Source organism: Cricetulus griseus, chromosome 6 (assembly GCF_003668045.3).
Source record: "Cricetulus griseus strain 17A/GY chromosome 6, alternate assembly CriGri-PICRH-1.0, whole genome shotgun sequence".
NCBI classification, from domain to species: Eukaryota; Metazoa; Chordata; class Mammalia; order Rodentia; family Cricetidae; genus Cricetulus; species Cricetulus griseus.
Window position 1 is genome coordinate 39,268,562 of NC_048599.1, and position 14,683 is coordinate 39,283,244.

The 14,683-nt window shown below is 37.2% G+C and overlaps 1 protein-coding gene across 1 annotated transcript in view; it reads right to left on the bottom strand.

Annotated features, from left to right (window-relative positions):
- Sptlc3 (serine palmitoyltransferase long chain base subunit 3) overlaps positions 1–14,683 on the bottom strand; it is a 104,694-nt gene that overhangs the window by 55,377 nt on the left and 34,634 nt on the right. Inside the window, exons 5-6 of the mRNA XM_027420977.2 lie at positions 4,185–4,309; positions 2,231–2,324 (exon numbers count right to left, since the gene is read on the bottom strand). Coding sequence (XP_027276778.1) covers positions 2,231–2,324; positions 4,185–4,309 — 219 coding nt within the window. The remainder of the gene's footprint in view (positions 1–2,230; positions 2,325–4,184; positions 4,310–14,683) is intronic.

Here is a 14,683-nt window from a genome sequence, read left to right on the forward strand (position 1 = left end):
TCCTTCCTCTTTCTTTCTTTCTTTCTTTCTTTCTTTCTTTCTTTCTTTCTTTCTTTCTTTCTTCCTTTTTCTTCATCCTTGTATCAGCAGAGCTTCATTATGAATACAAGCCTGGCTGAACTCACAATATTCTTAACTGAGCCTCCTGAGTACTAGGTTTCCTGGAAGGAATCATTATACCCGGCACAAACATGCTTCTTAAATCCCCAAAAGATGTGTACTTCAAACACGAATTCTTAGTATTACCAATGCAATTTGAAACTGGATGTGATAATAGATGTCAAATCAACATAACTGAAGGGATTGATCTTATTAAACAGCAAAATGAAAACTTGAATATTTGCTGCAAACAAAAGAAATGAGGGCAAAATATTTTTAATATATGTTAGAGTTGAGCCACATGTCTTCAGTCTTATTCTTCTGGAGTACCTGTCCCTGGTCCTCACTCCATCATAGCAATCTGTGCACAGATGCTGAAAGTAGTTCTCCAATGCATGTTAATCCCTACTTGTTGTGGGATTAATAAAGTTAACCTTGAGTCGGGAGTGGAGTCAGTGACTAGCTGACTGGAATTAGCCAGAGAATCCAGGAATATGAATAGAGGAGACACACAGGAAAGAGTAGGGAGAGACTTAGAGATTTCATAATCTCTGCTATCTGGGAAGTGTGAAGAGAAGGTCAGCTGGTTGCTCCTCCTCCATTGCCTCTTTGATCTATCAGCTTTTACCCCAATATTTGACTCCTGAGTCTTTATTGACAATAGAACAACTTAGATAAACACAACACCCACTCCTACCCCATGCCCTCCTTCAGTGAGAACACGTTTTCACTGAACATTCCACTAGTTAGGAAAGGGACTCAGCGGGTTCACTTGAGAACATTTTTGTGCATTTTCTCTCCTCCCTCTTGAGGCAAATGTTCTTTGGTTTGAGATTACTCCAAGGAAGGCAGAAGAGAACCAGGACAATCTTTCCTGCTTAGTATTAGTCTTCTTTTTCTTTACCTTTTGTGAATTCTTTGAAGGAATGGAAACAAGGAAAATTGAGGGGAATGGAAAGAAAGGTGTTAAGAAATAAAAAAGAAGTGTGCTAGTGTGTGTGGGTGTGTGCATGTGAGTGTGCGTGTGCGTGTGCGTGTGCGTGTGCGTGTGCGCGTGTGCGTGTGCGTGTGCGTGTGCGTGTGTGTGTGTGTGTGTGGTTGCATGAGCATGAACACAAAATGAAGCAGAGCCTCTGATGCTGATGTGCCAGAAGCAGTTTTAAAAGGTCAATGCCTTCCTTAGCTTTACAAATGAAGACATTGAATGCAAGAAAGATGAAAGGATTTACAGAAAGTGGCACAAATCGGGGGCACATCTGGACCAGAGGACATAGGTGTCACCAGCCATGACCTATTTCTTTTAAGTTGTTTTCCTGAGACTTTCAATGGTGTTTGATCTGACCCATAAAGTGTGAAGGAACAGCCCTCTGCATCATCTTTTCTATTCAATCACATAACACAGAGCCTGGAAGGACATTAAAAATCTTTTGAGATCTATCGTTTATTTTGTTGTATGCCTATGAATATTTTGTCTGCATGTATGTGTACCATGTGTGCCTGCTGCCTGTAGAAGTCAGAGAGGATATCTGATTACCCATCACTGGAGTTACAGATGGTTGTAAGCTACCATGTGTGTCCTGGGAATTGAATCTGGGTTCTCTACAAGAGAAACAAGTGTTCTAAACCACAGAGCCATCTCTACAGCTTCTGAAGGGATATATATCCATATAGTTAAGAGTATCTTGGGGATAAAGATATGAGTGTTTGTATGTAGGGATAGGGAAAACAGACATAATACCAAGAAGAAAGCTAACTTTTTACTTACACATAGCTTAAAATTTAAAATCTTTTTGAACTTTTCCAAGACAAGGTTACAAGAAGGGGAGAATTATGACACATCTGATAATTAAATTGTGTCCTAAGGTATCAATCACATCTTCAGAGGCCACATCACAAGACCACTAGCAGTGACATTAATGTGTTTTGGTAACACTTAGCAATCTGGACATTTAATATACTTCAGCCATTTGTTTCAGGTCACCAGAGGTTAACAAGCCAGCAGTGAATATAAACATAATTGTCTTTCATTAGGCTAAGTTGCCAATTTGAAAAGCAAGGACAAAAATCTCATGAATAATCTTGACCTTTGGGAGCAAACAATTGAATTTTGGATAAAAGCACATATACTCACTGTTGTGTTTGAAGGGTCTTATTGTTGCACCTGAGAGTCGAGCCCCCAGGATGATAGATGTGTGGTTAAACTCATCACTTAAAATGAGGCATCCCTAGGCAGAAAACAAAGACAAACCACAAGATAATGAAAAGAAAGACAACATATGGGAGTTAGAAGACACCAAAACCTGTCTTAAGTCTGAACTCTATTTAATTTGAAAAGGTTGAATTTCAGCTGGTATTTATATGAAGGAAATCTAATCTTTCAGCTGTCTCATGGAGATAGAAGCTGTTTGTAAGACATGGCATCTTTACTGGAACATTTACAAATAGTTTTCAACAGAAATATCATGTTTAAGCATCAGTCAGAGTCTAAATGATTGAACTTTGACTGAAAGTCTAATGTTTTGCAGAGGGCTGTAGACAAGTTTGGTGCCTGATTCTGTGCCAGATTATTTGGAAGGTTCTTACTAGTTCTCCTGGAAGCTTGGGGATTTTTACAGTAAGGCATTCCAAAATCTTGCCTTGTGTTCTCATTCTGCCTGGGTTAATAGCCCATGGAAACAGAAACATCTGTGTTTTACAGTTAAAACCTTTGAATTTAGAAGAGTTTACATGGAAAGTCAGTGTGAAGTGGTTGAAAAACACGACTGCTCATCCATTATGTAAATTTATTTTTCTTTAAAATTTAAAATGCATATATTATAGAGCTGTCCAAGGGTACCCAAACTGAAGAGAAATTATGGCTCTCTTTTGTTTTCTGGGGTCACATGGAATTGAGTTTCCTCCTTGTATTTTGGTAATTTCACATACAGCATGTTTTAGGTTTTAGAGGCTAAAGTTAGCAAAATTGTCTTATCTCCATGCTGAAGAATATGTGTGTATTTGCAAGTTTTCCCTGGAAACATTTCAGAATTATTATAAACCTCATGATATCTTGCATCTATGCTCTTTAGCTATTTATTTACTATAAATAAAGCAGTTGTTGCTGCCACAAAATTCCATATTTTTATGTTAAATGATACATATATTATATGTCAGCAACTAATATATCACTAAAATTAACATTTCCCCAACTGTTCTAAAACTTTTAATGATGTTATAACCATCTTTTTCAATGAACTTTCACTGAACTCAATTTAAGATCATATATCACACTTAGTTGTCATTAAATTTTTTTAAAGCATGATTCTTATTATCACACTTGCTTATTTAAAATGAGGTAGCCAACTTCTCATTTCTTTCTCAGGGGCATCCTTAAACATTCTGGCATGTTTTACAATATAAAGTTCTTAGTGATTTGACATGTGCTTTCATTGTTGGTCTCTTCTTGGTTCATGATCCTGTGTTCCAGTTCCTCCACACCATATGCTTTACCCATGCAGTCCTTTCTTTATTGTTTCAAGAAATAATGTGCTAATGTATCAATGTTCTGTTCTCATATTTTCAGTACAGGCATTGCAAGCTATCTCAAGAAGAGCTGACAGCTCTTTTCCCTGTAATACCCATTCAATTTTATTCAGTATATTGTTTCTCCACTAAAATTTATTTACTTAAATTTTTAAAGCAGGGGTCTTATACCTCCTTTTATAGCCTATATGCCAGGACTTGTAGAATCTCAATAATTAGTCAACCAGATGAATGAATGAATGAATGAATGAATGAATGACATAGGAAAACCTTTTGGTTTAAAGTAGTGCTTAGCAAGTGCTTGCTACATGACAAATATAGATGAAAGTCCTTAAAACTACAGCTTTTCTACACTACTGTTGAAGATGACATTTGATCCACATTTAATTCAGCAATTCAATAACCAGGATCATCACAATGATTTGCTATACTATGCTGATGCATTTATCCAAAGATTTTGATGTTGAAAAAAAGGGCTTTCTGGAAACACTTCCTGAGGACTTGCCTGAAGGTTTAATTCTTAGGAATAACACAGCAGAAGACACATGACAACAAAGTCTTACCTTTCCAACAAGTATAGGGATATTCATTGAGTTGGTTGCGAATCCCATCCCAAAGGTCATTACTGCTTCTACATTCAAGAACTTAGCCATGAGATCTTCCAGCTCTTTATGTTTATCCAATGTACCTAAGCAGAAGTTACATAAGGTGTGACTCTCACTTTTTTAACAAGCCCAAGTTTAAAAACTCAAATTTCACTAAGCATACACCAACAAAGACCTGTAGCATAGCAACAATCTTTGTCATAGTCCCAATCTAGAAACAACCCAAAAGCCCATTTGTTATAAGATGAATGTATTGGTTTTAGAAATACAGTTGAATGAAAACTAATGAAAGACAAAAGTACTTCCTCACACAGTGGTATGGACAAATTTTATGGAAGAAGCTGGACTCTTTTGAGTATAGGTTGTAAGTCCATTTTATAAGTTTGCAAAACTATGGCATTTGGATGTCAGGAAAGTGATAGTTTTCCTTTTTTTGACAATGACAAGGCTTTTGGGATTCTCTGAATTTTCTATATTGTTGTTGATTACACAGGTACGTTTGCTTTGTAAAATCCATTGACCTATATAACTACGGCTCCTTCAGTATTCAATTTTACAATGCAACACAATTTATAAAACACCACAATCCCTATATCCCAGAAGCAATTGTGACAACCCTCTTAGAGATTTCATTTACCTAAATGCACACATATCCCACAACTTCTATAGCTAATTGTACTATAACTAATTGTAACTATAACTCTTTCTGCCAGCTGCCTGAGTTCTGATGCCATGTTAGAACCCCCAAATAACACAGAGTCTTACATTATGTACAATGCTGCTGGCCAATGACCAGGATTGCTTATTTGCTAAGTATCAACCATAACCATTAATCTATATATTTTATAAAGACTTATCTTATTGAGGACGCCAGCAGCATGTGTCCTTTCTTTCCTGGGAGCACATGGCTACCGGCTCTGTACTAAATTTCTCAGAATCCTCCTCTTCTCCTAGTACTGCCTATCTTGCTTCCCTATTGGCCAACAGTGTTTTATTCATTAACCAATGAGAGAGGCATATACACAAAAGGACTTCTCCCATCATCTCCTCTTTGCTGTCTAAATAAAAAGAAGGGTTTTAACATTAACATAGTAAAATATATAATAAAACAGTTGCTAAGCAAGAACTATAATTGCAATATTTAGTCCATTAACATTTAGCAAGTTTAAAGAAAATATCCTATCATCTATCCTATCTTTGTGAGTCTAAGGTCTTATATGTAGCTTATATTTTATAATAACTAAAGAAAACTGTAACCATAACTATCTGTCTTCAACTCCATTAAAGACCACAGAAAGATAATATATAAACTCTAGAATCAACAGAGACATCTCACTGCCTGGCCAGTCACCCAAAATTCCTCAGTAATGTTGGGGCATCCATCTTTACCCTATAGGCCACAATGTGTCTGGCAGAATTCTCCATGAAGAGGAATCCTTCAGGAGGATTCCTTGTTTTATAAGTTCAGCAGTTCCTTCCCTGTGGGTCCTGCATGTTCAGTTTATCAAACAGTCCAGACAAGAGTAGTTTCTTACCCAAATGGCTAATCTTGCCATGTTGAAGGCAAACTCCATATTGAGTTTCTTCAATGCCCATCCTCCTTTCTGATATAATTGGTGTATCAGGAGCAGTTGTGTCTTACTGTCATGAAAAACCCTAAACCATTTAAAATGCCATATATTCTGTAGGTCTTTGAAAGGTTTGAAGAATATCTATCCATCTCAAATACATTTCTGTATATCTAGAAAACCTAATTAACCTAACTGTAAGTTTTGACTATTATACCTGACTATATATAATCTGTATTTAATTATGAATTACATTTTAAAAGATCAGTATAAACACAATACCAAACAAGAGGAGAAATTTACATATAACAAAATTAACCTTAAATTTGTATCAATAAATGAAAATAAACACCAATGTATTCATTTCCATACCCATTTCCCTTTTTTCCTTTAAAAAGAGATTGACTGTGCAGTAAGACAAAATGACAGCCCACAGAATGGGAAAAGATCTTCACCAAATCCACATCTGACAGAGGGCTGATTTCCAAAATATACAAGGAACCCAAGAAGCTAGCCACCAAAACACCAAACAATGAAATTAAAAATTGGGGTGCAGAACTAAATAGAGAATTCTCAACAGAGGAATCTGAAATGGCTGAAAGACACTTAAGAACGTGCTCAAAATCCTTGGCCATCAGAGTAATGCAACTCAAAACAACTCTGAGATACCATCTTACACTGGTGGCATGCGTCCCCTCTTCCAGGGATCACATGGTGACCGTCTCTGTACTACATTTCCCAGAATCATTCTTCTCTCCTAGTACTGCCTATCTTGCTTCCCTCTTGGCCAATGGTGTTTTATTCATTAACCAATAAGAGAGACATATACACAGAAGGACTTCCCCCATCAACTAGTGGTAACAGTTAAATTTTTCAAATTTTGGAATGCAATAGATACTATAACAAGCCTGATATCTAAATGATTTCATTTAATCTTAGGCTTCCAGAAGTGAAAGTAATATTACCTCACAGGTAAGAAAAACTAAGGTTTAAATATCCTCAGACAGAACTCAACAGAGTTAATTTAACCTAACTAAATATGTTTTACTTCTCATGATCTTCCCTCTTCTCCTCATCTTCCTCTTCCTTTTCTTCCTCCTTTTCCTACCACTTTCTCTCTTCTTTTTCTTAATTTTCTTTGACATTGTCTTATTATGTAGCCTTGGCTGCCTTCCAATTAGTGAGCCTCCTATCTCAACTCCCTGTGTGCTAGGATTACAGGCATGCATCACCACATGCAGCCTATTGTTTGAGATGGAGAAGGCTTGTAGATTCAAGATACCTTTATTCAGATAAATACCAGCCAACGGCAAGCCAGAGCGTGCCCATGGGTCGCAAGCTAGCGTGGCCAGAGAGAAGGGGCTCCCACATGTCTACAGCACCTTAAGAATCTCCCATGAGTCATCCTAAACACCCCTTGACCACGCCCTGACAGGCGTGGTTAAGCACACCTGTAGCCAGCCCTTAAGAGGCGTGGTTATGGTGTCTCCCTACAGCCTATAACCTTTTATATCCTTGTTTACTGATCTCTTCTTAAATATTATAATGGTACTACTTCTTGCTGGTAGCAAAGATTAATACTTCCTGAATTTTGTTTTTGATAATTTCACCTTCTAGATCTACAGTATCCAGTGTCATAGCTACTAGCTATATGTTGTTAGTGAAATTGAAGAAATAATTTTAAAATTATATTTGAATTCTATTAATTTTATTTCTACCTTAAAATTAAAGCACTTCAAAAATATTTCCTCCTAAATACAGTGCCAGTATTTTAATAGGATTTCATTTGACTCTAGTCATGGAAAATTTAGTGTGCACACTGAGTTGTAGTATGAATATAAAAATAATAAAAAGAAATTTTGTGTTGACTATGTATTTAAATAGTAATATGGCTATTAGAAAATTAAAAATGACAGCTCTGGCACTTGACATTTTTCCTAGATAAGAGATTTATGTTTGCACAGTAAATGACTTTATCTATTGAGGCATCTCTTTTGTGTGACAATTTAAAAATTTTAATTGCTCCAGCAAACACTGAGTAAGAATGACTGTACTATGTGTTGCTTCTGGCAACTCAAGGGATAAATGAATTCATATTTGAGAACAGAAAATCACACAAGTGGTGAGATGTAACTTGCACCCATAGGATTGTAAAAGCTGTTGTTGAGATTGAAGGGAGGTGAATATTGTTACCATGTTTAGGACCATTATAAACATGCTTCCTTAAGTGTAACAACCAATTTATATTAGTATTCAGGGTGGAATATCAATATTCTATTCTCACTAGTAAATTAGCTGCCTTACTCTGCTGGAATAGCTAAAGGTATGATTTTAGATAGTATTAAATGGTCAGTTCAAAGATTTAATTCTTAATATTTTTTAATTAGAAACAAGCTTCTTTTACATGTCAATCTCAGGTTCCCTCTCTCTCCCCTCCTCCCCACCAACCTCTATCCCAACCCTTTCTGCTCCCCAGGGAGGGTGAGGCCTTCCATGGGGGATCTACAAAGTCTGTCATATCATTTGGAGCAGGGCCTAGACCCTCCCCGTGTACGTAGGTTGAGAGAGTATCCCTCTATGTGGAGTGGACTCCCAAAGTCCATTTGTGTATTAGGGATACACAAATTAGTGTATTAGTATTTACTGATCCACTCCCAGAGGTCACATGGATTGCCCAGACCTCCAAACTGACATCCACATTCAGGGGGTCTGGAACATTCCTATACTGGTTTCCCAGCTATCAGTCTGGGGGCCATGAGCAACCCCTTGTTCAGGTCAGCTGTTTCTGTGGGTTTCTCCAGCCTTGTCTTGACCTCTTTGCCAGGGGGATAGGTGAAGAATAACCTTTGTCCTTTATGAGAAATCACAGTATTATAAATAAACTAGTACATGGCCTTCTCAAACATGAATTCATTTATCCCTAAAGTTGTCAGAAGCAACATGCAATACAGCCATTCTTACTCAAGACTTGGTAGAGCAGTTAAACATTAAATTGTCACATTAGAGACATTGTTTGGATGATAAAAGCATTTATCATGCAAATTTCATGATCTGAGTTCATAACCCAGAACTCACTCAGTGGAAGGAGAGAACCAACTTCACAGAGTTACCACTGAACTTACACACACACACACACACACACACACACACACACACACACACACACACACACACACACACATGCACGCGCACGCGCACACACATACAATAATAAAAAGGTTAAAATTTTGACATAAAATTTCTATTATCAAATATGTTATACAACAGAAAGAGTAAATAAACTTTGAAGATGAAAATCTGAACACATGATCATTTGTTGGATTCATTTTTATTTAGAAGATACTGCCTTCCAAAGAGGATGGTCTCAGGAGTAGGAAATCAAAAGTTAGGAGACTGGGTTCTGGCTCCAGATCTGCCATTAACAGCTGAGTGCTCTCTAGTCACTGTCCATGAAAGTTGCTAAAGAGATTGGAAGATATGGTTTAGGCTTTCCTGACTTTGCACATGTGTTTTTTTCCATATAGAATGGTCTCCTGTCATAGTGGCAGCTTCCACTCACTTTCTCATATCCACCCAACAGGTGAGCCATTCTCTGCCACCCTTGTCAGATGCCCAGGGCAAAACTAGTCTGGAGATGACATAATCTTTGTCCCATGATGGCTGTGAGTACTGTAAATTGATTCAGGAATTTGGAGAAATAGTACAAAAAGAGCCAACTGGGTGCAGTCATGAGACCCACAACTTCCACAGATGCCCACAACATCAGAATGTTTGTGCAACCAAAAACTGTGATATTGTAGTAGATGTTTTTGTCACGATAAATAGAATGCCTTGCCTGATGCTGACATTCAGTATGTATCTAGAGAGTTGTGTCGAGTATTTTTACAGAGAATGAAGACAAGAATGAGCTAAGAGTAGGGGATGAAATTCAGGAGGTCAAAGATCTATGCAGAGCCAAAGCAACATGATAAATAGGCAGAAAATAGCAGTATTTTAAAAACAGAAGGCACTTGAATTAGTCAACTAAGTAGCTTTGCTCAAAATTTTTTCCTGTCCAGAGTGTCAAATGAGTAACTGTGTCACAATCACATCATCCAGATGTATGTGAACAGATACTTAAGATAAATCTCCACCACCTTTGTTCTTTCTAAACCTGCTATCCCACACACTTAGATATCACAATAGAATCACTGAAAGTTCTTGGGATAGCGTGGGATGCTCTGCTAGGCAAACAGACAACCAAGCTACTAAGGGATGTGCCAAAGACTGTCTTGAGAGGTTGCCCAATGTAAGTGATTCTTTATGGATTAATAAAAATTTGGATTTTTTAAATTAATTTAGAGGTGGTTTCTTATTAGTCTTAAAAATGAAGGATGGCTCCAGGAAGCAAAGTAGTTACTAGAGAGTTGATGTGCTTCCTCTCTATAGACACCAGGCTGTGCCTCAATGCAGTAAAGATGTTAAGTTGCAGCTGGTAGTCCAAATACTTTGGTAGTTTTGGAAATAATATTCATAGTTTGTCTTTGGAAGAGAAATACTGTCCTCTATAAATCCTAATAAAGTGTAACTATAGCCCTAGTTAAAGGAGCAAACAAATGCACAATATTTTTTTATTTGGCTAGTGTCAGTGGCTCTACAGATTGCCGTGTTATGTAGTATTGACTCCTGTTATTACTTTGATACCTTATTTATCCAGCAGGATACCAACACTTGCTATGTGAATAAAAGAATAAATACGAACTGAATCTGTTCCCTTGCCAGCTTACTAAGTGATATTTTCAGATGCCAAATGCTGAGTTCATTGCCGTAAGTCAAGTGAATAAAAAGTAGATTCAGGATAAATTACCAACAATCTGGGCTTGGACTACATGCTTCTGTTGGAATTTTAGTGATACTGACTGGCTTACCCTCAGTCAAAATATAGAGACCTCTGGCTTTCATACTGACATACTAACACTGATTGATAGCAATGAGTATGTGTATAATTGAGATGTCCATTTTATGGTTACCAATTATTCCTCTGCTCACGTGTGAAGCTATTTGCATAACCTTGATTAGTTGGTTCATAATAGCCTGTTTGCAGAATGTTTCTAGACTTGGCCTCAGCACAGGGTGTCATTTACCATGAAAACCTGCCAGATCTCCCCATCTGTCTGTTTCAATGGTGCTGTACTATCAGTTCACATCTGTGCCACTTTACGTGCATTGAGGATTCCTGCATTCAAGCCAGCATCAGTCCTTGTGCCTAAAAGAATCTAGCTTAAGGCATCACACAGAAGTCTTTGGGTACCCAGTTCTTTTACTTGCAATTTATGAGGTTATATTGCCACTTGATTGACTTTACTTTTTGTTAGCATTCAGAGAAAGACGAGCCTTGTCTGGCTCCTGCATTCAGAGACAAGCAGCAGAAGCCACTTGTATCTGCATGCCTACCTTAGGACATCACGTTAAACAAAACACTCACCATATCTTGTTAAATTAAAGCAATAGTAGGTAGAATCGGATGCTAGTAAAGTGTCTAAGGGAGGCATTGTTGTGCAACTGCAGCACATTTTCATGGCAAATGATACTGATGAGAGAAGAACCATTAAAGTGACAAAATGATGGTCTTTTACTTCATGTCCCATTCTTTTATTTCTCTTTTTTACTTTTCACTTTTTGAGAACTTCATATGTAAGTATTGTGTTGGCACAATTTTCTCCTCTCTCTTTCTTCCCTCTAACTCTTTCAAGGTTCCCCCTTACTTCTTAACTTCATGCCTCTTATTCATTAATTATCACACACACACACACACACACACACACACACACACACACACACACACACTCACACTCACACTTATATATACAACTTGCTGAATTTATTTGATGTTGCTTGTATGTATATGTGTTTTGTGACTGGATAACCTGTGCAAGACTGATCTCCCCTTTTCAGTAGCCATTAATTGCCTGCAGATCTTTATGTAGATATGGGGCCTGGAGAGATTTTTCCCATGCATGTTAGCATGTCAATTGGTGTTGTCTATTTTCAAGTTTTATTTAGACAACCGTATTGTTGAGATTTCATGGGTTCAGTAATATGTCACACATAAAAGACACTATCTTGCAGAAGATTACTTATTGTAATTATAATTATGACACTTTGATATACAACATACAGACAGTGAAAACACCAAACAATTCATTATGCTCATTGACTCACAAGTAAACCCCTGTGTATTCATGCATGTGTGTAGGGCCTCTAGAATACATTTCTTAAATAAGAAATTGTGATTATGGGGCTACAGATATATCTCAGTTGGTAAAATACTTGTGTTGCATGCAGAGGACTGTGGATTCAATCCTCAGTGCTGGCAAAAAATAGGAAGAAAACTGTAGCATACAGGACCTAGTGCTGGTTGAGACAATCAATATCTTTCTCTCCCAGCTGCATGCTTAGCCTCTCCCAGCACTATGAAAACTAGCCAGCAGGGAGAGAGTTTTCTTGCTAGTCCAGGTTATTTTCTCTATGTCATTAATCCAAGACTAAGTGATGTCTTCAGCAATAGGATCTTATCATTTAGTTTTTATGGACAAATTAAAGCAACAGCAATATCCTGTGTTGTTCTCTGTGCCTTTGGGGCCTCCCAGACTAATTCATGAGGAGAATCCCCCCGCCTAGGACTGAGATTTTCATTTAATAATTCATGTCTCCTGGGAGAAGCATATCCATCTATGTAGAATATATCTATTCAAATTCTTTTAAAAACATACTATATTTTAAAAAGTAGCTTATAAACCAGTGGGTTTTTATCAAGCTTCTTTGTAGATTTGGTTGGCTTACCTCCTATCTTTGTTTTCTCCTCTCTCCCAACACTCATACTCACTTAAACCTTCAATCCTGAAGTATTTCTGTCATTCCATCTCACCTGTGTTCTACTATCCAGATATAAGTTTCTGTATAGCTTTTTCATATACTTTTATTTCAGTTATGTCTTCCCAATTCCCTTATTTTCTCACTCCCACCCATATCCATGTTTGAAGTTTTCTGTCTCCAGGATTTTCTTTATTTTCATTTCACTCACATTTTACTATGTTCCCTTCCTTAATCACCAGCCCCCAAGGTCGAACATCTAAGGACCTGGTTTTCACATGCATTCCAAATTAAATATACAAAACAAAAGATGTAAATCTGGGTTCCACATATAAAAGATAACATGTTTGTCTTTCTGAGACTAGGTTACTATATACTATGCATGGTTTTTTCTTAGTTCTATCCCTTTATCTGAAAATTTTATGAGTTTGTCTTTCCTTACAAACAAGTAAAATTCTGTTGTCTACACATTCTGTATTTAATTATCTATTTGTCAGTTAATAGACATAACTTGATTCCACTATTGCAAATAGATCAACAGTGAATATGGATTTGTAAGTATCTCTGTAATAAGGTATAACATTCTTTGGTATATGCTTGGGAGTGGTAAGCTAGGTTGTGTGGTAGTTTGATTTCTAGCCTTCTGAGAAACCTTCAGACTGATATCTAAAGTAGCTGCACTAGTTTAAACTCTCACCAAGAGTGTGTAAACGTTCACCCTTCACCACATCCATGACAATAATTGTTGTCATTTGTATTCCTGATGATGACCATTCTGCCTCAAATATTTACAAAGCTGGAGGGGAGATTGGGTGGAGGACACTAAAAGGAGCTGGATGTGGTGTTGGGGGTGAAACTTTATTTATGGAAACCGGAATTATAATTTCATACACTTCTCTTGTGTCACAAATTCTTACTCTTTTTGTAAAAAAAGATAAAACTGGAAACATTACCCTTAACTCTAGAGCATCTAGATTACGTACTGACCCTCAAATGAGTAGTCCTCTGGTTTTGGCTGTGAGATATATAGCATAATGCAATGTATTCTTCCATGATACGTAGAAGAACTTTTCTTACTTTTAATTTCCCAGCATATGGACTCTAGTAACATTAAATGGCAAGACATTACAACTATGCCTGGACTATGTTTTATCTTCTGGAGTGGGGATGAAGAAGTTATCAGCTTCTGTGAATCTCCAGGTTAGTCATCCCAGGTATCCCTTTTGGGGCATGTACTGCACTGATATAAAATTATTGGCATATTACATTGACATATTATACTTACTTGAGTCTGTTGAACCTACAGGGACATTTTCTATACTTTTGAAGATGTCTGTGCTTGCTGAAATCTGGCTTGGGTATAATTCCTAATGCTGTCAGAGGAAGGGCAATTACCTTGTCAGAACTCTATTAGGTCTCAGGAAATTGCCAAAAGGCTTTCAGAAACCAGGATATATTTTCACTTTTCTACTCCCAAACAATTCCTTTGAGAGTACCCTTCTCCTTACAATAACCCTTAAAGAAAAATAAGGAGGCTTGAGAGTAATGCAATGACATTTCATTAATCAGAATTTATAATAATTTGGTCTGAAAGGAACTGGCACCATTTATGAACAAGGGGTTTGCTATATAAGTAAAATAATTGGAGTGGGGAATCTTTGTAACTTATATAATGAAACTACTTGTTTATAAACATGTTTGTAGCATTGATTTGCAAAAAGTTGTGTTCATTAAAGAAATCTTTTGTGGTAGTAGACCTTGTGTGTGCTAGAAAAGTACTCTACCACTGAACTATATCTTTAAACTTCCTCCCAAGTCACTTAAAAAATACTAAGATCTGGGGCTGGAGAGATGGCTCCGAGGTTAAGAGCACTGGCTGCTCTTCTAGAGGTCCTGAGTTCAATTGCCAGCACCCACATGGTGCCTCACAACCATCTGTGTAATGAGATCTGGTGACCTTTTCTGGCCTGCAGGGATACATGCAGGAGGAATGATTTGTACATTATAAACAAATCTTTAAAAAAAAAATAACCAAGA